Here is a 23926-nt window from a genome sequence, read left to right as displayed (position 1 = left end):
AGAAGAGATATTATGAATATTATATAATCCACATCTTGTTTTTGTGCAAAGAAAAATCTGAGGCAAGTTACGACCATAAAAAAAAGCAGATAAAGCTAATAAAGACATGGCTGTTACTATAAACAATTAAAATGGTATATAAAAATTAAAAGTTAAAACACAATACAACAAGCTAGAAACAATGAAAGAAAATTCACTGGGGAAAAGGAAGAAAGAGAGTACTTAGTACCAGGTAGACTATTTCCACCTGGCAGACAGCCTGATGCCTCTGGATGAAATTAAACTAGATACAGGCCCTGGGCACCAAGAATTTGGTGTTTACATATCCTGAAGATTATAAACCATGACTTTTGGTCTCTTCAAGGTATGCTATGAGAATGGAGATACCTGAAGAAAGAAAGACTATTTGATGTTAACACCATGAAAGGAGAAATAAACTATCCATCCACCAGCTTTAAAAAAAGTAGCAAGGAAGCGTGTGGTCTGTTAGGAGTTCTTGGTAGAAAAAAAGATTCTTGCAGTAAATTGAAACCAAAATCTGCAGCATAGGCGAAAGATATGTTTTATTTTTTAGTGTTGTTGGTGTACTTGTTGCTGTTTACATTAAATGTATGGACAAGAATCAATAGTTAAGAATTAAAAAGTTGTATCTATCACAATTCATGGAACCAATTGGTTACCAGGCAGACAAAAGATAAGTGGCTCTTTATGGATATTTCTCAAACTATATTTTGGAGGAATTCCACCGAAATCCCCATTAGCACTTACCACACACCATTGAAGACATGTGTATGTAAAATCTAAAAAGGCATCTAGGATCATGTCTCCAAGATGGATAGTGAACGGACAAAAGAAGTATTCGAATTCATCAAGCACACACAGACAAAAAAATAAAAAATTTGAGCAAGATTGTCAAATAGGTGGCTTGCAATAACGAAAGTCATAAGAGAAGAAACAGAGGTCAAAAGGAAAGGATGGGTCATTACATCAAAAGGAGAAAAGGAACCAAAAAGAACTAGAAATTTAAAATATTTTAAAGCTAATACTCATTTTTACATCAAAGAATATGCTTAACTATTCAATTTAGTTGAAGAGAGCATTAGTACGCTAGAAATAAATTTGGCAGAAATTGTATCAAATACAAGTTTCATAATGAAACAGTAAATGAGGAAGAAGAAAATTCAAAGAAATAATGGATGCTATATAAGTATAAAAATCCTAATAATTACACAAAAACCTACTGATTCCAGACTGTTATAGGTCGAAGTGTGTACCAGCAAAGTTCCTATGTTGAAGTCCTAACCCCCGGTACCTTATTTGGAGTTAGGGTCTTTACAAAGATAATTAAGTTAAAATGAGGTCATTAAGGCAGACTCTAATCCAATATGACTGATGTCCCTATGAAAATTGAAAATTTGGACATGGAGATGCAACTATCAGGAGATCACCATGTGAACATGAACAGCGCCAATTACAAGCCAAGCAGAGAAGCCTGGAAAAGATCCTCCCTTCAGAAACCACAGGAGGAATCAACCCTGGCAACGTCTTGATTCCATATTTCTAACCTCCAGAACTAGAAGACAATAAATTTCTATTGTTTAAGCCATTTGGTGTGTAGTACTTTGTTATAGCAGCCCTGGCAAATTAGTACACAGACCAAGAAAAACAGAAAGCAAAAAACAATTCAGAGCCTGGACATGTTAGTGAATCTACAGACCACAAAGGACACAGTAATAATTCTGAAGTCAACCTAAGACAGGGAGAATAAATTTAAAATGGAATTACAGCAGACTTATCATCATCAAAAGCAGAGTACACCATATATCTTCCATAAAACAATAGTGGAAAAACTCATCTTAGAATCCTATACACACACAGAAAAATGGTTCAATAAAACAAGAAAGCAAGTTTTACTGCTCATAGGCTGAATGGTAAAAAAAAAAAAAAAAAGGTAATACTGGAGGGGCTAGCCACACGGCCAAGTGTTTAAAATTCTGGGTACTTTGCTTCAGTGGCCCAGGTCCACGGGTTTGGATCCCAGGTGCAGACCTACTCCACTCATCAGTCATGCTGTGGAAGTGTCCCACACACAAAAAGTAGAGGAGGATTGGCTCGGATGGTAGCTCAGGGCAGATCTTCCTCAAGCAAAAAAAAAAAAAGAGGAGGATTGGCAATGGATGTTAGCTCATATATATATATGATTATTATGATATTATGATATTATAATATTATGATATTATTATATATGTCATATATATATATATTTTAAACATATATATATGTTTAAAAAAAGAAAAAAATAACAGTGGTATATATGTAATAAGAAAATCAAACCAGGAGAAAGGACAGCGGTAGAAGAAATGAAGAACAAAGATATTGGTCAACCTGGATAAATCTAAGATCAAATGTTTAAATGATTTTAATAAAAATGAAATACCTGGAAAGTACTTTTGAAGAAGAAAGAAATGAGATACTAGACAAATACAATAAGAAAAAGTGGAAAGTAATTAGTGTCTAAACATCCTTAATTCTATGTGTTGTTTAGGGTAACTGTAAAAGTATCAACTTTCAACTTATAAAGGATATCTGTTAAAAAAAATAGGGTACAGACATATCTCAGGAAAAAGTAAACTAAGAGGAGAAGTTTGATATAGAAGTAAGGGATAGTCAAAAAGTGGTTAAATATGTTAGACATAAACTATACACTTTTACATAATACTAATCATAATAACAGTAAGAAGAATAATGAGTGGCTTAAAAACAACTTGGCACAGTAGGCATGTAAAAAGTAGAAAACACAACAATGTAATCAAAATTTGATCATTCTATGTCCTTGTTGTTTAGGAGGTGGGTAGAGATGTTAAATTGTGACATGTCAAGGCAAGAAAGCCTGCAAAAAATTAAGACAAGCACAAATATCAAAAACATACAGCATAAAACTTCTAAAACAGTAGAAAGAAATTCCAGTAGAAGTCCATATAGTAGAACAAAAGGGGAAAAAACAAAAAACATAGTGAATATAAAATACAAAATAAATTGGTAGTAATAAGTCCAAGGGTATTAGAAATCACAATTTGCATAATGGAATAAAATCGTCGCTTAGAAAAATAAATTGTCAGTAAAATAAATATTGTCAAATAAATATGTCAATAAATTGTCACAAACAAACTAAAAGTTAAAACTACTCTGTACGTGTTATAAACAGACACATCATAAGATACACATATAAAATATCATTACAGTGATATAATAATTTGGACAAAATATTCAAAAACATTTTGACCAAGAGAAACATTAAGGATGTTAATATCAGATCAGCGCTGGCACTATTGCCATTTGGGGCTGATAACCCTTTGTTGGGGGTGGGCGGGAACTGTCCTTGGTGTTATAGAATGTGTGACAGCATCTCTGGCCTCTACTAAGTAAGTTCCAGCGGCACCACATCCTTACTTGTCACAATCAAAGATCAGATCCACATTAGAACTTTCATGAACCCTTGGCCTTTTTGCCTTATATAGGCCCTTTTTTCAATTAAAACAATAAATTCTACTTATAATTGTATTTACTATAAAGACTAAATATAACTCAGCTGAATTATACTCGTTTTCATATTTTATTCTGCTTTGAAAATGCATTAAAACATTTTCCTGGGCCCTTTAAGTATCATAGACCTTAGTGAGTAGGCCAACTGTAACTAATAGACAATTTAGCTCTGGCGAAAAATTTCTCCAGACATTGCCAGATGCCCCCAGGAGTCAAAGTCACCGCTGATTTAACATCACTTATACCCACACACACACACCAATATATACATGGGTGAGTGCATTTGTATAGTAATATGAAGTTCACAATGTAAGTAAATATATATGTTGTGTCCATATGTATTATGACTTTTTAAAAAATTCTAAGTATGGCATTAAGAAATACATTAATTAAACATTTAAATAAAATATCACCTAGTCTTTAAAAATATAACTTTAATGAAATCTGATTTCTCAAGAAAAAAGTTCTAAATCACTACAAATTAAACAAATATACATCAAATCAAATGACTCTTTCATGCATCCAATTTCTTATAGTACTGGATCTAAGTAGTTAAATTTGCATGATGACTATTGAGAAAGTTCTATATCCATATGGAACTGTATGCCATAATTAATTTCCCATGACATCATGTCATCACATTGTCATTTGTACAAAATTCAAATGTCATGTTTTGATGCACAATGTTTTCCATTTCAAGGCAGCTATGATAAAAATGTTCATAAAACTATCATCTTGACAATATTAGATGAGAATTTGGGCCTTTCTTTGCTGTGCATTTAATTTTTAATTCAGAGTTTATGATGATACTAAATCTATCAAATATTTTTTTTCTGAAGCCTGAATCTTTCCTGTCCTTTTTACATGGTTTATTCTCTCTTTTACCTCAAAATCACTTGTTTAATTTGAAACTACAGTGCTTCATATTAAAAGAGATTTGAAGGTTGTCTTTTAAAGAAAAGAAAAAATATAGAATAACAGCCATAACAGTAATGATGACAGGGGAATTCATGTACTATATACTAGAAATTGATTTTCATTAAAGAATCAGATAGCTTACAATTTGTTCTTTGGCACAACCATCACTAATTCTGTGGACATGAAGAGGTCACTTAACTGTTTCAAGCATTTCAAGTTGCTTTCTATTACTTAAGGAATTTGGCAAGATGATTTCTTAGTTCCTTTATATTGCTAGGATTCCTTGCTTACCTCTGTATGTTTATTGCTATAGTTTTTAATAAAGCAAGTTGAGAATAATTATCTACCATCTACACTTATGTACTCACATACCCACAGGACATGGGTGGGGAGGAGGTGAAGAGTGGTCGAATTTTACTAACTAAATTCTTAGTAGATATGGGCAATATCTTCTACGTGTTATGGTTTATATCTAGAAAAAAATCCAACAGTTATAAGCAGATACACCACAAAGGTAGGTAAGTGATAATAGAGAATATAATTAACTTGTTTATTCTGCAAATTTTTAAGTTCTTATTAACTTTTATTATCCAACATATCTTTACTGTCAATACAGCCCCAAATCTAACATAACGTTGTTAATAGATCAGCTATTTTACCCTAAAACACACCGCTAAGTAAGAACACACTTTTTGGTCTCTTACTTCTTGTTTGTGATTTTTTATTCCATTCTCCTTAATTATTAAATAATGCAACGTGGACAATATCCACTTACAAATATCCTGGAATAAACACAGAGTTTCCTTTGTATCTTATATAAGAATGCTTGGCCAGTTAAAAAAATCATGTATAATGTTTTCAAAATGAAAACAGTATGTATTTATGGAGCAGAACATCTTGCTAATTACAAGCAGTTACCACTTGAAATATATGAAGCATATTGCTAGCAGTAGTGTGTTAATAGACCTTTTCAATTTATATACTTATTTAAATTCTACCAGTTACATACATTTACATGTTCCCAACATACACCAGTAAGAGTCAACACACTTTGCAATTACAATCTACACATATAGTATATACTGTATTGATAAATATGAGACTCATATTCAATACAGTCAATGGCTAGTGGCTAAAAATAGGAATTCAGATGTATACAAAATTAGAATTTCTGGTCTCTAACAAATGCAATTCCATTTTTACACCATTCTTATTATTCAAAAAGTAATATGTTCTAACACATCTGATAAATGATAGCTATTAAGGCCTGAAAAAAACATTTTTATCTACTGCTACTAATTCTGAACACCAATAGCCTCAAATTTCAGAAGAATCCAAATCAAATAAAAACATACTTTCAGCCAAAAATGCTAAGAATTATCATATTAAAATAATAAATTTCTATAAAGCATAAACAAAGTCAAAATGCAAATGGCAACTGTGAAGAAATCATTGGTAATTTATATGACTAGCAAAGAACTATTGTACCTATTATATAAAGAACTACTGGTACTGATAAACTAAAAAGAATAACAAAAGAATATAAAATCCCGGGCTATGAAGAGTCGTTTAGTAAAAAAAAGAACTATTTCTATTCCCCCAATATGAAAAGATGATCAATTTCACTCATAATAAGAGAAATGTAAATTAAAGATACACAGAGATGCAAATTTTCACCCATTATATTTCCTAAATTCCAAGTTTTACTGTCTCATTTGTTGCCATTACAATATAGAAATAGTCACTCTTACACATCACTGGCAGAGGTGCAAATTACTAAAACACCTATGAGGGGAATCTAGTAATATCCACCAAAATTAAAGATTTATTTATCTTTGAATCAAAATCCCACTTCTGGAAATCTCTCCCACAGATATACCTGTAAGTCTGCTAAATGATTTGTGTACAAGAACATTCATCACTATTGCGTGTAACACAACAAAACAACAATAAAGACAAAAACACCAGAGCTAATAAACATTAAAAGAACTATGGGGGAGGGACACACCCGTGAAAGTGATAACAACCTCAGAAAATTCTCTCTTCCTTAAAAGCAATGACTAGTGAGAGAGATTTTTGTTTTAATAATTTCTAATAAGTATCACAACCATTAACATAGTAGGGCTACAAAAGGTTATAGTTTAGGGAGTACTTCTCAGTGAGTCACCATAGTTGACCATTACAACAGGCACTGAGATGGATCCTGTGTGAGTAAAGATGAAAGAGTCCCAGAACTGCTTCCAAGGTGTTCACAGTATACTAGGTGAGGCAGATATCTTAACCAGGGGCTCACAGACATTTCCTGTAAATAGTCATCACTAAACATTTTAGACTTTGCGGGCTTTACTCTCTCTTGCCACTACTCAGTTCTACCATTGTATCTTGAAAACAGCTATATACAATAAATAAATGCATGAGTGTGGCTGTACTCCACTAAAACATTGTTTATGCAAACTGAAATCAGGGTTTCATTTAATTTCCATGTGTCACAAAATATTATTTAAAAACGTTTTTCGACAATTCAAAAATGAAAAAAACTGTTTAGTATGCAGTTAATACCAAAACATGCAACTGGCTGAATTTGGCACACAGGCCGTAGTTTGACCCATAATCTAAGCTATAAGCCAGACTTTCTAATATATTTAAGTTAGTAACAGAAATGTAAAGCAGCATCTCTCAGTTTTACATGTAAGGAAACAGAAATGCAGGGAAATGAGGAGACTTGCCAGTTGTAACACAGATAATAAGCAGAGAAGCTATAACTCAAACCCAGCTCTTTGTTCACTAATCATTATTATCTCATGAAGGCAAAGTGTCTACTCCAATGATAGGTATGATGTGTGACATGCATTTTAGGATGTGTGTGATACTTCATATAATATGTTCTTACTTATAATGGGGTTCATTCAGCACTGTTCATCTTTTGAGGAATGAAAAATAGACTATACGGTCTGTGTTAGTTTTTCCATGATTTTTGGAAAAGATGGGAACGCTTTTCTTTTAAAACTGTAATGACGTTATCATATAATTTATTCCAGAAGAAAGAACTTATTTTCTAACAAACGTGCTATTATATCTTCCTTGCCTTAATCCTTCAATTATTTAAAAATATCTTTAACAAGTTCATGAAATATATAAAAAGATCTTTAATTGGAGCCGGCCTGGTGGTGTAGTGATTAAGTTCGTGCACTTCAGTTTGATGGCCCTGGATTCTCAGGTTTGGATCCTGGGCGCAGGCCTACCATCTCTCATCAAGCCAGTCTGTGGTAGCATCTCACATAAGATAGAGGAAAACTGGCACAGATGTTGGCTCAGGGCCCATCTCCCTAACACACACATGCAAAAACACCAACAAAACATTCTTTACAGAATTAGAACAAAGAATCCTAAAATTCATATGGGGCAACAAAAGACCCCGAATTGCTAAAGCAATCGTGAGAAAACAGAACAAAACGGGAGGTATCACAATCCCTGACTTCAAAACATACTACAAAGCTACAGTAATCAAAACAGCCTGGTACTGGTACAAAAACAGGTGCACAGATCAATGGAACAGAATTGAAAGCCCAGAAATAAAACCACACATCTATGGACAGCTTATCTTTGACAAAGGAGCTGAGGGCATACAACGGAGAAAAGAAAGCCTTTTCAACAAATGGTGCTGGGAAAACTGGAAAGCCATATGTAAAAGAATGAAAATTGACCATTCTTTCTCACCATTCACCAAAATAAACTCAAAATGGATCAAAGACCTAAAGGTGAGACCTGAAAGCATAAGGCTTCTAGAGGAAAACGTAGGCAGTACACTCTTTGACGTCAGTATTAAAAGGATCTATTCGGACACCATGTCTTCTCAGAGAAAAGAAACAATAGAAAGATTAAACAAATGGGACTTCATCAGACTAAAGAGCTTCTTCAAGGCAAATGAAAACAGGACTGAAACAAAAATCAACCCACTAACTGGGAAAAAATATTTGCAAGTCATATATCTGACAAAGGCTTAATATTCATAACATATAAAGTACTCTCACAACTCAATAATAAAAAATCCAACAACCCGATCAAAAAATGGGCTGGACACATGAACAGACATTTCTCCAAAGAAGATATACGGATGGCCAATAGGCACATGATAAGATGCTCATCATCGATGATCATCAGGGAAATGTAAATGAAAACTACACTAAGATATCACCTTACACCCATTAGAATGACAAAAATATCTAAAACTAATAGTAAATGTTGGAGAGGTTGTGGAGAAAAAGGAACCCTCATACACTGTTGGTGGGAATGCAAACTGGTGCAGCCACTATGGAAAACAGTATGGAGAGTTCTCAAAAAATTAAAAATAGAACTACCATACGACCCAGCTATGCCACTTCTGGGTATCTATCCAAAGAGCTTGAAGTCAGCAATTCCAAAAGTCTCATGCACCCCAATGTTCATTGCAGCATTATTTACAATAGCCAAGACACAGAAGCAACCTAAGTGCCCATCAACAGATGAATGGATAAAGAAGATGTGGTATATATATACAATGGAATACTACTCAGCCGTAAAACAGAACAAAATCATTCCATTTGCAACAACATGGATGGACCTTGAGGGAATTATGTTAAGTGAAATAAGCCAGTTAGAGAAGGATAATCTCTGTATGACTCCACTCATTTGAGGAATTTAAAAATGTAGACAAAGAGAACAGATTAGTGGCTACCAGGGGAAAGGTGGGGTGGGGGGTGGGCACAAAGCATGAAGTGGTGCACCCACAACACGAATGACAAACATTAATGTACAACTGAAATTTCACAAGATTGTAACCTATCATTAAAAAAAACCAAACTTTAACTAGGCCTTGAGATAAATCCAAGAGACATATTTATATGGTAGTTTTGGTGTTTGATCTCTCATGGCCAATACATTCGAGAAAAAAATTATTGATTACAAATTATACATATATATGTACAATTATATATATATTTATGCATGATTGGTATATGATTATACATATATATGTATATGTATCCTATCTGCCATTAGAAATAGATTTATGATCATGGCCTTAGCCACACATAAAGGTCTTAGTAGTGAAAAACATATATTGACCAATGTCAACAAAATAAATTGCCTCATAATAAATCCAGTCATTGACAGAGAAAAGTCTAAGAAAATTATCATAAGACAAGGGAAGTTGGTATGTATCAAAACACTGAGGCTTGTGCTCTTATCGAACGTCCAGTGACTATTATTTTATAATGTGAAGTATAACTACAGGTATACAAAATTACAATCAAGAGCTCAAGGAGAATTTAAAAAAGCATATATGATACATCTAGAAAAAATATTAATACCAGAACTGTAATGCATGATGATTATTTTATTTCTGTTGAAAAACTTCCTGCTGGCATTTCTGTGACAGAGAGGTGGAAAGGAGACAATTTTCAGCTCTTTGGAGATGTCCCTTCTCAGGCTCATAGAAATTGTAATGATTCTAGTTTTTGAATATGAATTTGTTTATTATCTATTTATAAGTGTTGGATATAAATTCACTTCTTAAATAAAAATAATGAGACAAGAAGGAATTATTTTCAGCACATGTCGATTGTTGAGCTTTGTATTTTTTTAATTGTCAAAGTTATGTATATATGTATGTATATATGTGTATATGTACGTATTTATATTGGAGGGTGGTGGGTGAGAGGGAAGAATCTGTACAATTAAGTTAGAATTGCTCACAAAAGCAGATTAGAACAGAGAGAAACACTTTGATTGAGGGGCCCAAGCGAGGCAGAGATTAAGAGAACAACATCCTGGGTGTGATTCCTTGTATTTCTTCATCAATACCACAAACAGTAGAACAGATCCTAATTTCCACAGAACCTCCACACACTTGAATGGTTTCACAGACCTCTGCCACCTCCTGATGGGTAACAAGCTCTCAAACATATGTTTCTTGGCACCCACGCTCAGAAAGATCGCTTGGAATTGATCTACCTACTGAAGCTTCATCTTTCATTAAAACTAGGTGAACAGAGAGAAAATGAGAAGTTGTCTTATCTCTCCCTTCCTCTTTCTGGCAAATTTTATTTTTGTTTCTTAGTTAAATAAAAATGACAAGAAACAGGCATAACAAAACCTTTTTAATAATAAAATATTTTTTCCTTTTGGTGTACTCCTGAAGGGGAAAAATTTTTTCTGTTCCTTTTTTTCTCCTTTTCAAGGATTGAAAGGATTATAGAGAAAGAATTTTGAAGTTCATAAGAAAAATAACTTTCAAGCAATTCAATATATTATGTTTTAATTTTAACATATTTGTTTCCATTTACTTCATGGAATACTTTGTAGGGAAAAAAGTATATGATGAAGTTGATTCTCTTGTCTCATTTTAATATGCACATAAGAAAATGATAGAATTGTTTCAGATCTTTTTTTGTGTTCCATATTTTGACTCCACAGCCCCTGCCTTGTACAGAAAATACAGCTGCAACCCAGTCCCTGTTGGACGAGGGGTGGAACAGATGGCCCGTGATCCTGTACTGCCTACACATTAGAGAAGCACCAGGATTTGGATGGAGTACAATTTTTTTAAATTTTTTGTACTAACAGTGCTAAAGTGAAAATAAATAGTCAAGCAGGGAAATGGAAGTCACTGAGGCTGCAGTCCTGGAGATTCCACTGCTGTGCTTGCTGTTTCTCCCATAGATACTCAACAAACCTAAGTGTGGCTGCTTCCAACCATCAGTAATTCATCAGAAGATGGCTTCTCTGCTTCTCACTCGATTCTTTTTAATTTTTTTTTTTCTTTTTGCGCGTGAGGAAGAATTGCCCTGAGCTAACATCCGTTGCCAATCCTCCTGTTTTTTTTTGCTTGAGGAAGATTAGCCCTGAGCTAACATCTGTGCCCATCTTCCCCTACTTTGTACGTGGGGTGCCTTCACAGCATGGCTGATGAGTGGAGTAGGTCTGCACCTGGGATCTGAACCAGTGAACCCTGGACTGCCAAAGCAGAGCACGTGGACCTTTAACCACTGAGCTATGGGGTGCCCACCCCTCCCATTCTTTACCCTGGAGGCTAGATGACACATCCTTAAACTGCCCTCTATTACTCAGCACACAATTTCCTAAAGTGCTTGACAAGCCATGACACTGTCTTACCTGTATTTTTGACAGAAAGGGAAGTTAGTCTGAAGCTACTGACCATTTCATCAAATTCATTCTTTCGGGATTCTTTAAAAAACTGTACACCCAGTGTATTTAATCTACATTTAAAATTTATCAGCATTGTCATGGAAATTAATTTGGAAGATTGGAAAAATATCCATATGCTTTTAAAGATTTACTTGAATTTGAATACAATCTCTGTAATAACTAACAGAAATATATTAAACATCATGATACAGTGTTTTCTTTTTAGCATCCTGTGCATCAGCAATAGATAGTAAAAAGTTTTAAATATCAGTGTATCAGTAAACTACATTGTGAATTCCAATAAGTATTCACAGTAATAAAGACAAAATGACTTAACTCTGTGTTCAGTTAACTGTTTCCATTTTACATGAGAGAACAGAGAGAGTAATATGCTGGTAAAGAGCACTCAGTCTAGTACATGTGGACAAACGTTCAAGGGGATGTGACATGATTGGTAAAGTTCATTTTTTACAATCATTATTTTGAACTGTTGACTATAAGTAATAGCATTCTATAATATAATGCACTTCATGTTCCATGTCTCTCAAATCCAACTCTAACTCCATCCTCATCTCACCCCACAATTTACTAGAAAAGGGGAAGAAAAGACAATGAAAACTTACTTTTCCAACATATTGTGGATCTGGTCCCATATGTTCTTCTAAAACAAAGAACTGATTCCAAACCCATCCCCTTTTGGGACGATGGTGGACTTCGGTTTCACCCTCAATGTGTTTGGTTTGGTTTCTGGTCACCTTGATAGAGCTGTGGTGAGCAGTTCCATAACACCTCTGCACAAAACAGAGACACACTAGGACTGGACAGATGCAAGATGTGCTCGTAATTTTCATTGTAAGATAACTTTCCAGTTAACAGTTTTCTTTCTTTTCCTTGTCAGTTACAAATGCTTAGTGAGCATTCAAGAGAGAAGCCAAAGCATCTTTTGGAAGGAGAGTCCAAAGTAAATTGTTTGGCATGTCCATGATTTAACTGCCCATCAGGGAAAGTTCAGACTACATTTACATCCTGAAACACTTGGAGAACCAAAGCTGTAGTTGTCTGATTCCAAATCTTCACAATAGGTGAACACGGGCAACCATTTTCTACCTAATGGAAAAAGAGAAAATTATATACATTACAAAACACGGTAACTTAAGTATTTGCTTTGAGTGCAAATTATACTATTTTGTAGTGTGATGCTGACAGGCAAAGAATATAAACAAATTCTTTTGGAAATACACACATACATACAGATAATCATACATAGGTTTGCACACTGCACACATTTTTCCATGGAGACCTCCCTATCTCTACTGTTAATTCTCAGTTGTATTTATATATATGTATTTACATATATGTATATATATATAATTGAGGCTATTTATATATATGTATTTACATATATGTATATATATATATATAATTGAGGCTATATATATTCTTTGAAACAATGGGAATGCAGCCCTAGGGAGGGATGAAATGCTCAGAAATTGACCATGAGTATGTGCACATGTCTGAGCATAGCATGATCTCTTACAATACGTGATCTATTAGGGACTCCATGCAAAGTACAAATTTTTTGTTTGTTCTTGTGTTTATTTTGTTTTTGCTAGATGTGATACAAATGCACTACACAAACCACACATCAGTTACCTACTATGTATGACTGAGTGAGCTTCCACAAAATACTTTCTAGGGTTGAAAATTGTCACAGACCATCACAACAATCAAGCAGGTCCTTAATTTGCTGCATAAGTAAAATAGAAGAAAATAAAGCATAATAGAAAAGAAGATGGCTGAAAAGACTGTATGCAATTGAAAGTTACTCCACACTTGGGGATCAGATTGGCACAACTGAATCTGAGTGAGAACACCAGTTGGCTGAATCATATCTTGCATGGATTTGATAGGCCTGAAGATAATACTCCCGAGTGCCATCTTCACATATAGGCAAGACCAAGACGGATATTCAAGCTTGGAAATGACACCATACATAATTCCAGGAGCTATGTAAACAAAGGTGTAAGGAAGAAAAGAATGGTGCCAAAAATAAGAGGTGAAAATTCTTTGATTTTCAAATAAGAAATGTTGATGACTTGGAATTAGGTTTTAGTATAATTGAGCAATCGAGCAAAACTTGAGAATCGTTTCTAGAAGACAAAACACAGGATTTGGGAGAGAAAAGGAGAACTCTGAAATTCTTAGCTTACTGAAAACTGTGTAGTAAGTTTTGCTGTATTTTTATGTATGTGTGTTTCAATATGTGTTTAGAAAATTATATTGATTCAAGATTATCACTGTTCCATCTAGTAATAAATATTAGATGAATCACTTTCTCATTCCATAAAATTCACCCGTATAAATCAGCACAAATTGAAATGTAGCTCTAAATGAATTACAAGGTGGTTCACATGACAATACGGATTATTTTAAAAATTGAATATAAAGAATCAGTCAGCATAATTCTTTCATACAATTGAGAAAAATGTTTACACTGAGCAGGGAATAAAAAAATCACAAATCCCAGAGCAATCTGCTTTTTTCTCAGTGTCTCTCCCCATAAATTAGGGTTAATAATAATGCTTACTTCACCAGTGGTACAAGAATTGTATTGGATTAGAATTGAGATTTCATTTTAATCATCTGGCAAATATAAATTGAAGTTTATAATGTTTTATGAAGGCAAAGACACATTTTTCATTAATTTAAATTAAAATGAATCAAACACTCTAACAGACAAAAAAGAGCAATATCATTCTAGCTCCAACTTGGGACAAAATACTGGAAAGGAAGTGAAAAAAGAGATTTTCTTGTCTTTTTTTGACAATTTACTTACAACACGAATTTACGTGAACCATCTAATTTCTCTGAGTCTCAATTTTCTCATTTACTAAAATTTGTGGCTTGAATAATTACTTTTAATATTCTTTCCAGCCTATCCAATAAGTTATTTGGATAATTTTATATTAAAGTTTTTTATTTATCAAAAGATTCTTAATTTTCAATCACAGATTACAAAAAAGAAACCTAACTAGTCTTTCTTCTTAGAAGTCAAGTTGATGAACATATAAAAAGTGTTATCTTAATACATTCACACCCTTGGGTGTGATTTTTAAAGGAAATTAACGTCTCTGCCCTTTATGCTAAGTTGTTTAACAAAGCATAATTCATGAGTACAAGGTGAAGAAAGTGGCTTTTGTGATGCATTACAGATATGTAGAATAATGTTTTCTTTACAAGAATGATCCTGTGTGGCATTCCAAAAATACCTAAATGCATTTTAATCTACATAAGCATTATATGTTTATGAATCTCTATTATGACAATTACCAAAAGTGATAAATAAGGCTCTGTGGATGAAAGAGCAAGAATAAACATCACTACCATACTTTTGAAAGCGATTTCATTTACTACATAGTAAGAGGACAGGACTCCAAATATGCACGTTTTCTGCTCTACTTCAAGAAATTCATCCCTGCCTAGGTTAGAAAGAATTAAAATGCAAATAATAAAATAAACCATTGATTGAGACTAAAACAACATAAATATGTTGTAGACATTTATCATTTTTTTACTAAGCAACATTCAAAAACCCTTCCTGCTCTCTTGGAACTTCAATATTTGAATTCTGATGAGCACAGCCCCAAGTTTGATCTCTGAACATCTATGGACCAGATACGTTCTTCTTCTAACCTTTGAGTTAGAACTTGCACCAATGACATATGCATGTTAATTATATGCTCCAACACCCTGGAGCAAATGATGGATGGATGTAGAGACACTGAGAAATTTTTCACAGCAGTGGTAAGAGTCTCAAGGTCCAGCTGTAACAGTGGTGAGTCCAGCAGTTCTGAGGAACAATGTCTAGTGGCAGGGGCATGAATTAAGAATCATTCTAACTACACAGTTACAATGACAAGTACTTGAAATGTTTTCTTACTGCCTAATTTCTATTGGTTCTTATTTCTTGCCAAACCTGATTCTTAAGGCCCCTCATCAATTTTCTTCCAATAAACTTATTTTACACAAAATACACAATATTTTTCCAATAAATTTATTTGCTGCTGTCTATGGCCAAAGTTGACTTCTGTTTGAAAATAAGAGCTTTCTCTCATAAAAAGCATCACTGTTATAATATTCCAACAAAGTAGTAGTTTCCAAATAATGCATTTCATGCAATAGTGTGTAAAGGAGACCTCTCACCTCTGTTCGGTACCTAATCTAATGACCTAACATTGCTTCCAGAGACTGGTCCCCTTGCTTCTGTAACTACTCCCTCTTCAGTAGTAAAGTTAATTACACTGTACTATGAGTCAAGAGGCATGACCTCGAATGTTCATTTTGCAGAAAACTACTACATTTCTGCGAACTTTTTATTCTCTGAGTTTCACATTTCTCATTTATGAATAAATACATTCACTGAATTATCTTTAAACATGTTCAGCTATCTAATTCTTTGAATGTATAATTTAGTAACCTGTGTATCATTCACAAATGGCTTTTCTTACTTACCCAGAGTTACACACATCACCCAAGATTAAACAACAAGCCACTCTAAGTTCCTCAGTACACTCACCCCCGCAGAGATCTCTGAGGAAACACCATTCTCAAAGAAAAGGATTCTCGCATTTACCCCTAGTGATATTAATTGCAACTTGGGCCTTTGAATTAGTTCTTAATTTATAAACCTGGGACTCCAAAGAGGTCTAGAGGATGCCTCTATTGCCTTTTGTTAAAAAGAAGATTCCTTTGCTCTTTTTTCTAGACTTGAAAATATCTTCGTAAAATATACTCTGTCAACTTTATTTCATGAATTGTCATTCCATTCTCCCTATATGTGGGTGACATAAGATAGTATTTCATATGTTCAAAAAATCTAGGATTGTACTTGCCACCAACTCCTAAATTCTAGCATTATATAAATGACAGGACTTTATCTGACTTTCACAGAGCAAGCCTAGCTTAAGAAGGAAATGTCAAAGAAAAAATATAACGGAAAGTCCACACTTTTTGGAATTACTTTCATTGTGAGATATTAGGTATCTTTTGTGGAAAAGTACATATCAATGGGAGCACGGCACCAGTACACAGAAGCGGGGGCTTCCCAAACCTTTGTCAAACCTGTAAACCCATCAGATTAGAAGGCTGTTCTTTATATGAGGTGACTCATCTTAAAAATAATGGAACTTAACTTTTCCATGATGAATAATTTAAAGCCATCATACTGTCAGACAGATTTAAATATAAGGAAATTGATATTATGTTTGCATACTGGAGTACTTAAATAAGGTGAAAGTTACAAATGATGAACAAAAGCCATTTTTAAGATTAATTAATAATTATTTATTACTTACCTATGCATGCATGCATATGCATATGTGTGTGTGTGTGTGTGTGTGTTTGTATGTGTGCACATTCAGGACATTCTAAAACCATAAAGTTATCCTTTGGGTTTGTGATTATAGGCATAACTCCCATTGCCAATAAGATGCATTCTCAGCTATATGCCTGACCCTGGAACTATGGTTTCCATTATTTTCAGATCCAATGATCAACAGTATCAGTATCGCTCTCTTGTTCTAAGTGAAGTTCTTGTTCAATTTCTAATGATATTGACTTCTGAATTTTTGTTTTACCTTCCTATCCTTTACCTTCTATTTTTACTATTTTATTCATAACTTTGTTTTATTCTCTCTCAATTGATAATTTATCTGTTTAATACTTAATTTTGCTCTTCTCTATCTGTGTCAATTGGATTAAATAGCTCTTGCTTACAGTCAAAATGCAAATCCTCATACACAACATGGAATTGTGGAGGGCTTCATCTAAATTTGTTGCAAGGATATTTTCTAGGTTGATTCCCAAATCAATATTTTCAATTTCAATATGACCATTTCAGAATATTCTCATAGTTCCAAGGTTTGGATATAATAAATTTCATTTGCTTAAAGTAGGTATATATTTAAACATATATAATATATTTAAAATTATCTTAAAGTGTGGCTCTAAAATATGAAATATCTAAATAACATAAATCAGAAAGCATTAATTTTTGCATATTCTGTTTTTCTGTAGGAAATTTTCATTCAAATTCCATGGAGACAGTGATGAAAACACTGTGTGCACATACAGGCATTACTCCCATCCATGGCTCATTAAACTCCATTTGCCTTAAAAGTCTTACTCTCCAGCCTTCATTTAGTAAAACCTACCCTCCAAGGCCTAGACTAAAAGGTGTTTCTCCATAAAGACTTCTGTGTTGGGGAGACAATTCTCTTTGGATCTTTTGTGTTTCTGCACATCTTCTGAGCAAGAGGCATTGACAGCTTTGTTTCCTGCTATCTTTTCAAGGATATTTGTATATCAAACAGCCTTGGAAGAAAGATAGAACCTCCCTTGGAGACAGAGGGTGGATTTGTTTTCTGACTGGATTGTGAAGATAATGTCTTCCTCTAGGACAAAGATTGGAGAAGGGTGCTGGCTGGCCTCATACATGATGGGGATTCCAAAGTTCAGGCCTCCTTAATCATGACCCAAATAGAGGTTTCGTGTGGCACACATCAGGGCTGCATTGTTTTACCCCACAGCATGTGAGAAACAAGGGGAACTGATGCTGCCTGCTGCTATTGGTAACAGAGTCTTTTGTCTCTGACCCAGAGTTTCCTATCTTCTGGCAGCATCTATAAAACTGTGGTAGCCCAATTTATTAGTTTGAAAGTAGGGTAAAATCTTAAACTCTTCACTTGACAGTCTGGATATCACAGTTCAACGCAACTGCTTGCTTCTCTAAATTATCATAGCATTTACCTAATCCTTTCTTACTATTACAGACTAGCATTCAAAATATTTATATAGCTGCTAGCTAATTTTCCCTTTGGATCAGATTTTTTTGAGTTCTCACACCATGTTTACGTATTTTCCATCTCCTGTGTTGGCTACTGAAGCACCTTTCATAATGTCGCCAATAAGTAAACATTTGTTGAGTGAAGGAATAAACAAATGGGAAATAAACAAATTAATTCAGGGTTTGTGCAGCAAGAGTGGTATTAAAATATCAAATTTCAACTTAGAATATTTAATGGTAACAATGTGAAAACTTTTTAAGAGCATTAGTTAACATTATACTTTGTTTTCCATTTAAAAGCCTGTCACAATCAAAGACCCATTAAGTATTGGATAACAAAGTTACATTTTATCAATAAAATCCTGCTTTCTCACTAAGTTCCTTTTAATACAGAAGAAATTAGGGAAGTCGTTCAAACATTGAGCCAAATGTGCATTAGTAAACTTTGCAATGGCATATACCGTATGCTACTGTGAATAATATCTTATTCACTTTATGTAGTTCAAAATACATGTATGAACATTCCTACTATGTTGACTAAAAAAATATATAGAATTAAACAGAGACCATTCACATGGTCACTATTCTTCTGTCTCAAGATATACTCCATTATCATTAGATTAATGCAAACATCTTTATATAGAGTTGAGTTTTATTTTAATATTTTATATTCCAGAAATTATACATATAACTAGGAAGAGCAATGCCCTGACGGTAAATACAAATGTAAGATGATATTCATGATACTGGCACATTTGGCCACAATAGCTAATATCATAGAATTACTTCCAATTTTCAGGTTGCTGATTCTAATAATCTTAATGCCTAGTGGATATTATTGACAAAATTAGAAAACAAAAAAAAAAAAGAAGAAAGTGATGGAACCAAATGCAATGTTTCCTTACTTATCTGTATACTTCAGAGTGTTGAACAGATGTTTTGAATTTCTTCACGTCTTCCAAAAGTATTTCCACTTATCACACTATTTTATACTTTGTTTATATTCTTATACACACAGTCATGCATCAATTAACAATGGGGATATGTTCTGAGAAATGCACCATTAGGCAATTTCATTGTTGTACCAACATAATAGACTTACACAAACCTAGATGGTATAGCCTACTAGACACCAAGGCTATATGGTACTAATCTTGTGGGACCACCACTGTATATGTGGTCCACTGTTGATTGAAGCGTAATGACATTACATTATAATATGACACATGATTGCATATATACATGTATATATATGTGCCTGTGTATGTGTGTGTATATATAAATATTCATTTCACATGAAAGAATTTCATGAAATAAATTTTAAAATGGTTATTCAGTTTGCTTTAAAATACCAAAAAATACTAAAGAAATTGTACTGGAATAGAGACCTCTAGTGGCCTCACAGTCTGGTTTCTATCACTGAGCACCCTATAGGTCTTGCCAAGCATACGTCCCCCTACCCCATTGCCTTAGAACAAAGACTACATTTCCTAGCCTGACTTGTAGCTGAGTATGGCCCAATTACTAAGTTCTAGCCAAGGGCACATAAGCTGAAGTACTGTCTATTAACTCCTCAGGAAATTTCCCTAGAAGACTGCCGATATGTGCCTTATCTAGTCTCTCCCTTTCCTCCATCTTGACGCTTGAATCCTGAATGGGATGACGAGAGCTCCTTTGGACCATGAGAATGAGGGTCATGGCCTGGAGATAGAGGAACCAAGCAACTTGAACTCAGAGAACGCTTTAGAGCAGAGCTGCCACATGAGCCTCTGGCTGTCTTCCTCTGAGATCAGTTAAGGGAGAAAATATTTCAGTCTCTTTAAAGCCACAGCTATTTTGTGCTTCTGTTACTCAGAGCTGAACTTAACCCTAATTTAACGACCATTGAGCTGAAACAGGATATTTTTCATGGCTTTAGATTTGGGGGAGGGACTGAGAAATAAAGCACGGAGGAAAGAAAGAAATAAAAGAAAAAGCAGAGGAAAAAAACATGGGAAGATAAGGGATGACACTCTATTTTAATTCCAGAGAACTTATTTCCGGTGACGGTCTTCTCTGCAACTTTTATCACAATTATTAAAATGTGCAAGTCTTATTTTTCTCTCTTTACTCTGAAGTCAGAAACCATGTCCTATGCTCTTTCTGGGTCATCTACAGCACAAAGTACTGTGCAATGCAAATGGAGGGGGTAATACTTGTCCAAAGGACTCCCTCAAGGCCTCTCCCTTTGAAATCTATCCTTAGCTACATATAATCTCCTTCCCTTCCTGCTTGAAATTCATCCAAGCCTTTGTATCGTGTCTAGGAGAGAATCAAATAACTTTCACACCAAATCCATGCCTTTTCAATATTTGGCACCTTTCCACTTGCTCTCACCTTCAGTGTTTGCCCAGGAAGCACCATGACCCATTCATATTTTACCAGGCTCACTGTCTCCGGACTATGCTGTGCTCTAGCCATCCTTTATGCAAGGTGTTTCTTCTAAATATAAACCCCATCCCATTGTTTAAATGATGAGTGAATCACCAGGCCCCCACGTGAGTCTTCAGAGCCCATCCGCTCTTCTCCCAAGGCTGCCTGTTGTCCCTATTGTCTTGAAGGAGCTCAGCACACATCATACCAAAATATGCTACTCTAGCATATAAATTATTTTAAGTTAAAGTCACTTGAAAAGGAACAGGTGCATAAAGGGCACTCCGACCTTCCTCAAAGCAGAAGATAAAATCCCCACATAAAAGATGTCCTCCCTATATCAGAAGGTAGGGAACAGTCTCATCACCAAGGATGGGAAATCAAGGCTAAGCGAAATCTGTACAAGGAAACCTTGCTAAACTAACTCTTATCTTTCTAGTCACTTCTCTATCCACACAACTAACTAGCCCAAGCCCCTTTGCCTTGTCAGTTTTTCACAATTTACTACACTTTGTCTAATTCAGTTATAAGTGTCTGGCTCAAACTGTTTCTTTGGATCTTCATGTCCTTGCGCAAGTCCCATATTAGGTAAAACTTATATTAAATAAATTTATATGTTTTTCTCTTGTTAATGTCTTATTACAGAAGCATCCGTCAAGAACCTAAAAGGTAAAAGGAAAGTTTTTTTACTCTGCCACAGTCACATTTATCACAGGAATTATGCATTCCCTGGTCTATCGTCCAAACCAGACTACAACCCCCTGCCAGAATTTAAATTTAATCTCTATATCCTCAGCGATTAGCATAGTCTGGTGCTCAGTTAAGAATCAGTTGAATGAACAAATAAAACCAGGTTTGTGTTGTATCAGTTTTCAGCATCCCATCTAGTTATCATGTGACCTTAGCCAAATTTTCTCATATGTAAAATAGATCTAATAACCTTATGGAATCTCTGTAAGAATTAATCAGAGTTATGGACACAGTTGAGAGTTCCTGGATGACTCAGTCAAAATCCACCACCACTGCTGGGAAAATGAACATCAAAGTATGCCTCTTAAAAGTAAGAGTAGCATGCTCTTGACATGAAATATTATGTTATATGCATCATTTGCATGTAGTAATGGAATCATTTCCCATGATCTGGATATAAAAAATATTTTAATTTAGATTTTATATTTCTTGAAAATCAATTAAAGCTAAACATTAAGAGAAAGTATTTGCATAATGTCTTGATAATGAATATTTAATACTTGTGTGCCCTTTCTCTGAGCTCTAGTTTTCTATCGATATAATGTACGGTATTTGAGTAATTAAAAAATGTTTCCCATTTGCTTTGAAAATATACATTTTAAAAAGTAACTATGTAAATGCCCCAATTGATGCTGCCCAAAAAACTACTTAGTTGGGTGTATAATAAACCTACAATGGAATTGAAGAAATTTAGCTTCTCTTTAGTATGTTTTCTTCAACCATTTCTATAGTAAACTGGCTTACCTTTTCCTATAAAATGTAACAATATGATTCTCTTTTTTGGCAGCTATTTCAGTTTCTTTAATTTATATGGAAGCTTGTTGGCTTAATTAAAACATAATATATAACATCTCGATTCCTATTTCTAAGAAAATTAAGTGTTAAAATATTTTAGGATGCCAAATTTGTCCCAAAGTTTCATTTAAAATATGGAGTCAAATCAATTTTGAATTAAAAACTGTGTTACAGATAGTTTTCCTCAGAAAACGTACATCTGTATGAGCAATAACATTGTTTAACTTTTGAGATATTGCCCTTCTGAATTTTAGTTAATGAGAAAATTTGATAAAATGTCCCAAGCAGAAAAAGGTATGTGTGGTGTTGTCATACATATACATAAAATATTACAGTCAAATGGTCTGATGACTGATAGATCTTTATATCTCTATTCAGTTTCAAATTTACTTCCTACCATTACAATCATACTCTTACCAATATAGTCAACTCTTACATCACATTGCAAGCTTATTATATCTACTTGGCTACACTTTAGCCCTAAGACTAACACTTTAGCCCTACGTGCTATCTGCATGAAGAAGACAAACAGATATGTGCACTGGTGGCACCACAGCTTCACAGTCTCCAACCTTGAAAGGTTCTCAGTATTCCTTTATCCTACTGCATCACAGAAACCATGTTATTTGTACAGTTTTTCTAATTATAAGCCACTTGTCAATTTCTGTAAACTATACAAACTTCTTAACAGACCAAGAAGACATCTTATCATCAGCCATCTCCCCCCCATAAACTCTGGACTCTATATGCTCAAGGATTATAGTAATTTGAACACCCAATGCTTGTTCACATGAAGTTGCATGCTCTGCTTCTTCTAAATGCATCTCACAACTTAAGCCCTTAAAACTTGTATATTCATCTTTCAAACACAAGCACCATTCCTTTTCTGTCTCCCCAGATTGCAGTCCCCTACTACATGACTTAGGTCCTTCCTCTTCTCCACACCCATAACACATTGTAAACAGCATTTTATTTTGTATTATAAAATTTTACCATATTTTTTTCTCAAACTAGACTGTGAACTTCTTAAAAACAAGATGGGTATTTATTGTTATTTCTCAAATATTTGGAATAGAGTGAATTAAAAAAAAGTCCTTTGCATGATTTTCCGAATCATCCAATAACCAACATGAACTTAATCTAATAGTTTAAAAAAAACTTAAATCACCTAAACTGCAATAGAAGCTTTCAGTGAAATTTGAATTTTGATATGATTCGATGATTTATAATAGATCCAGTATTGCCAACATGAAACAGTTTATTGTGGATGTAATATTGCAGGAAAATTTGCCACCTGCTATTTTGTATTCAACAAAATATTTTTATCAAATTCTACTACATGCAAATTGCTGTACTATGGTCTTGCAGGATAACAAGATAAAAAATGGAAATGAAGGCAGCCCATAAAGTAACCAGTGTTTGATAAAAGAAATAGAACATATGTGAAAGGGAACAAAATTTGCCACCACAAAATCTATC

General features: G+C 34.1%; 1 protein-coding gene across 8 annotated transcripts in view; it reads right to left on the bottom strand.

Moving 5' to 3' along the window:
• The window catches only part of CDH18 (cadherin 18), a 903322-nt gene that overhangs the window by 300076 nt on the left and 579320 nt on the right, over positions 1-23926 (bottom strand). For all 8 annotated transcript variants that reach the window (XM_070245958.1, XM_023625812.2, XM_070245959.1 and 5 more), the window contains one exon: positions 12270-12753. In XM_070245958.1, coding sequence (XP_070102059.1) covers positions 12270-12497 — 228 coding nt within the window. In that variant the 5' untranslated portion in view covers positions 12498-12753. The remainder of the gene's footprint in view (positions 1-12269; positions 12754-23926) is intronic.

This window comes from Equus caballus, chromosome 21 (genome assembly GCF_041296265.1).
Source record: "Equus caballus isolate H_3958 breed thoroughbred chromosome 21, TB-T2T, whole genome shotgun sequence".
Lineage (NCBI taxonomy): Eukaryota > Metazoa > Chordata > Mammalia > Perissodactyla > Equidae > Equus > Equus caballus.
Note: the sequence above shows the minus strand (reverse complement) of the source record. Positions and strands in the feature narration are given on the sequence as shown.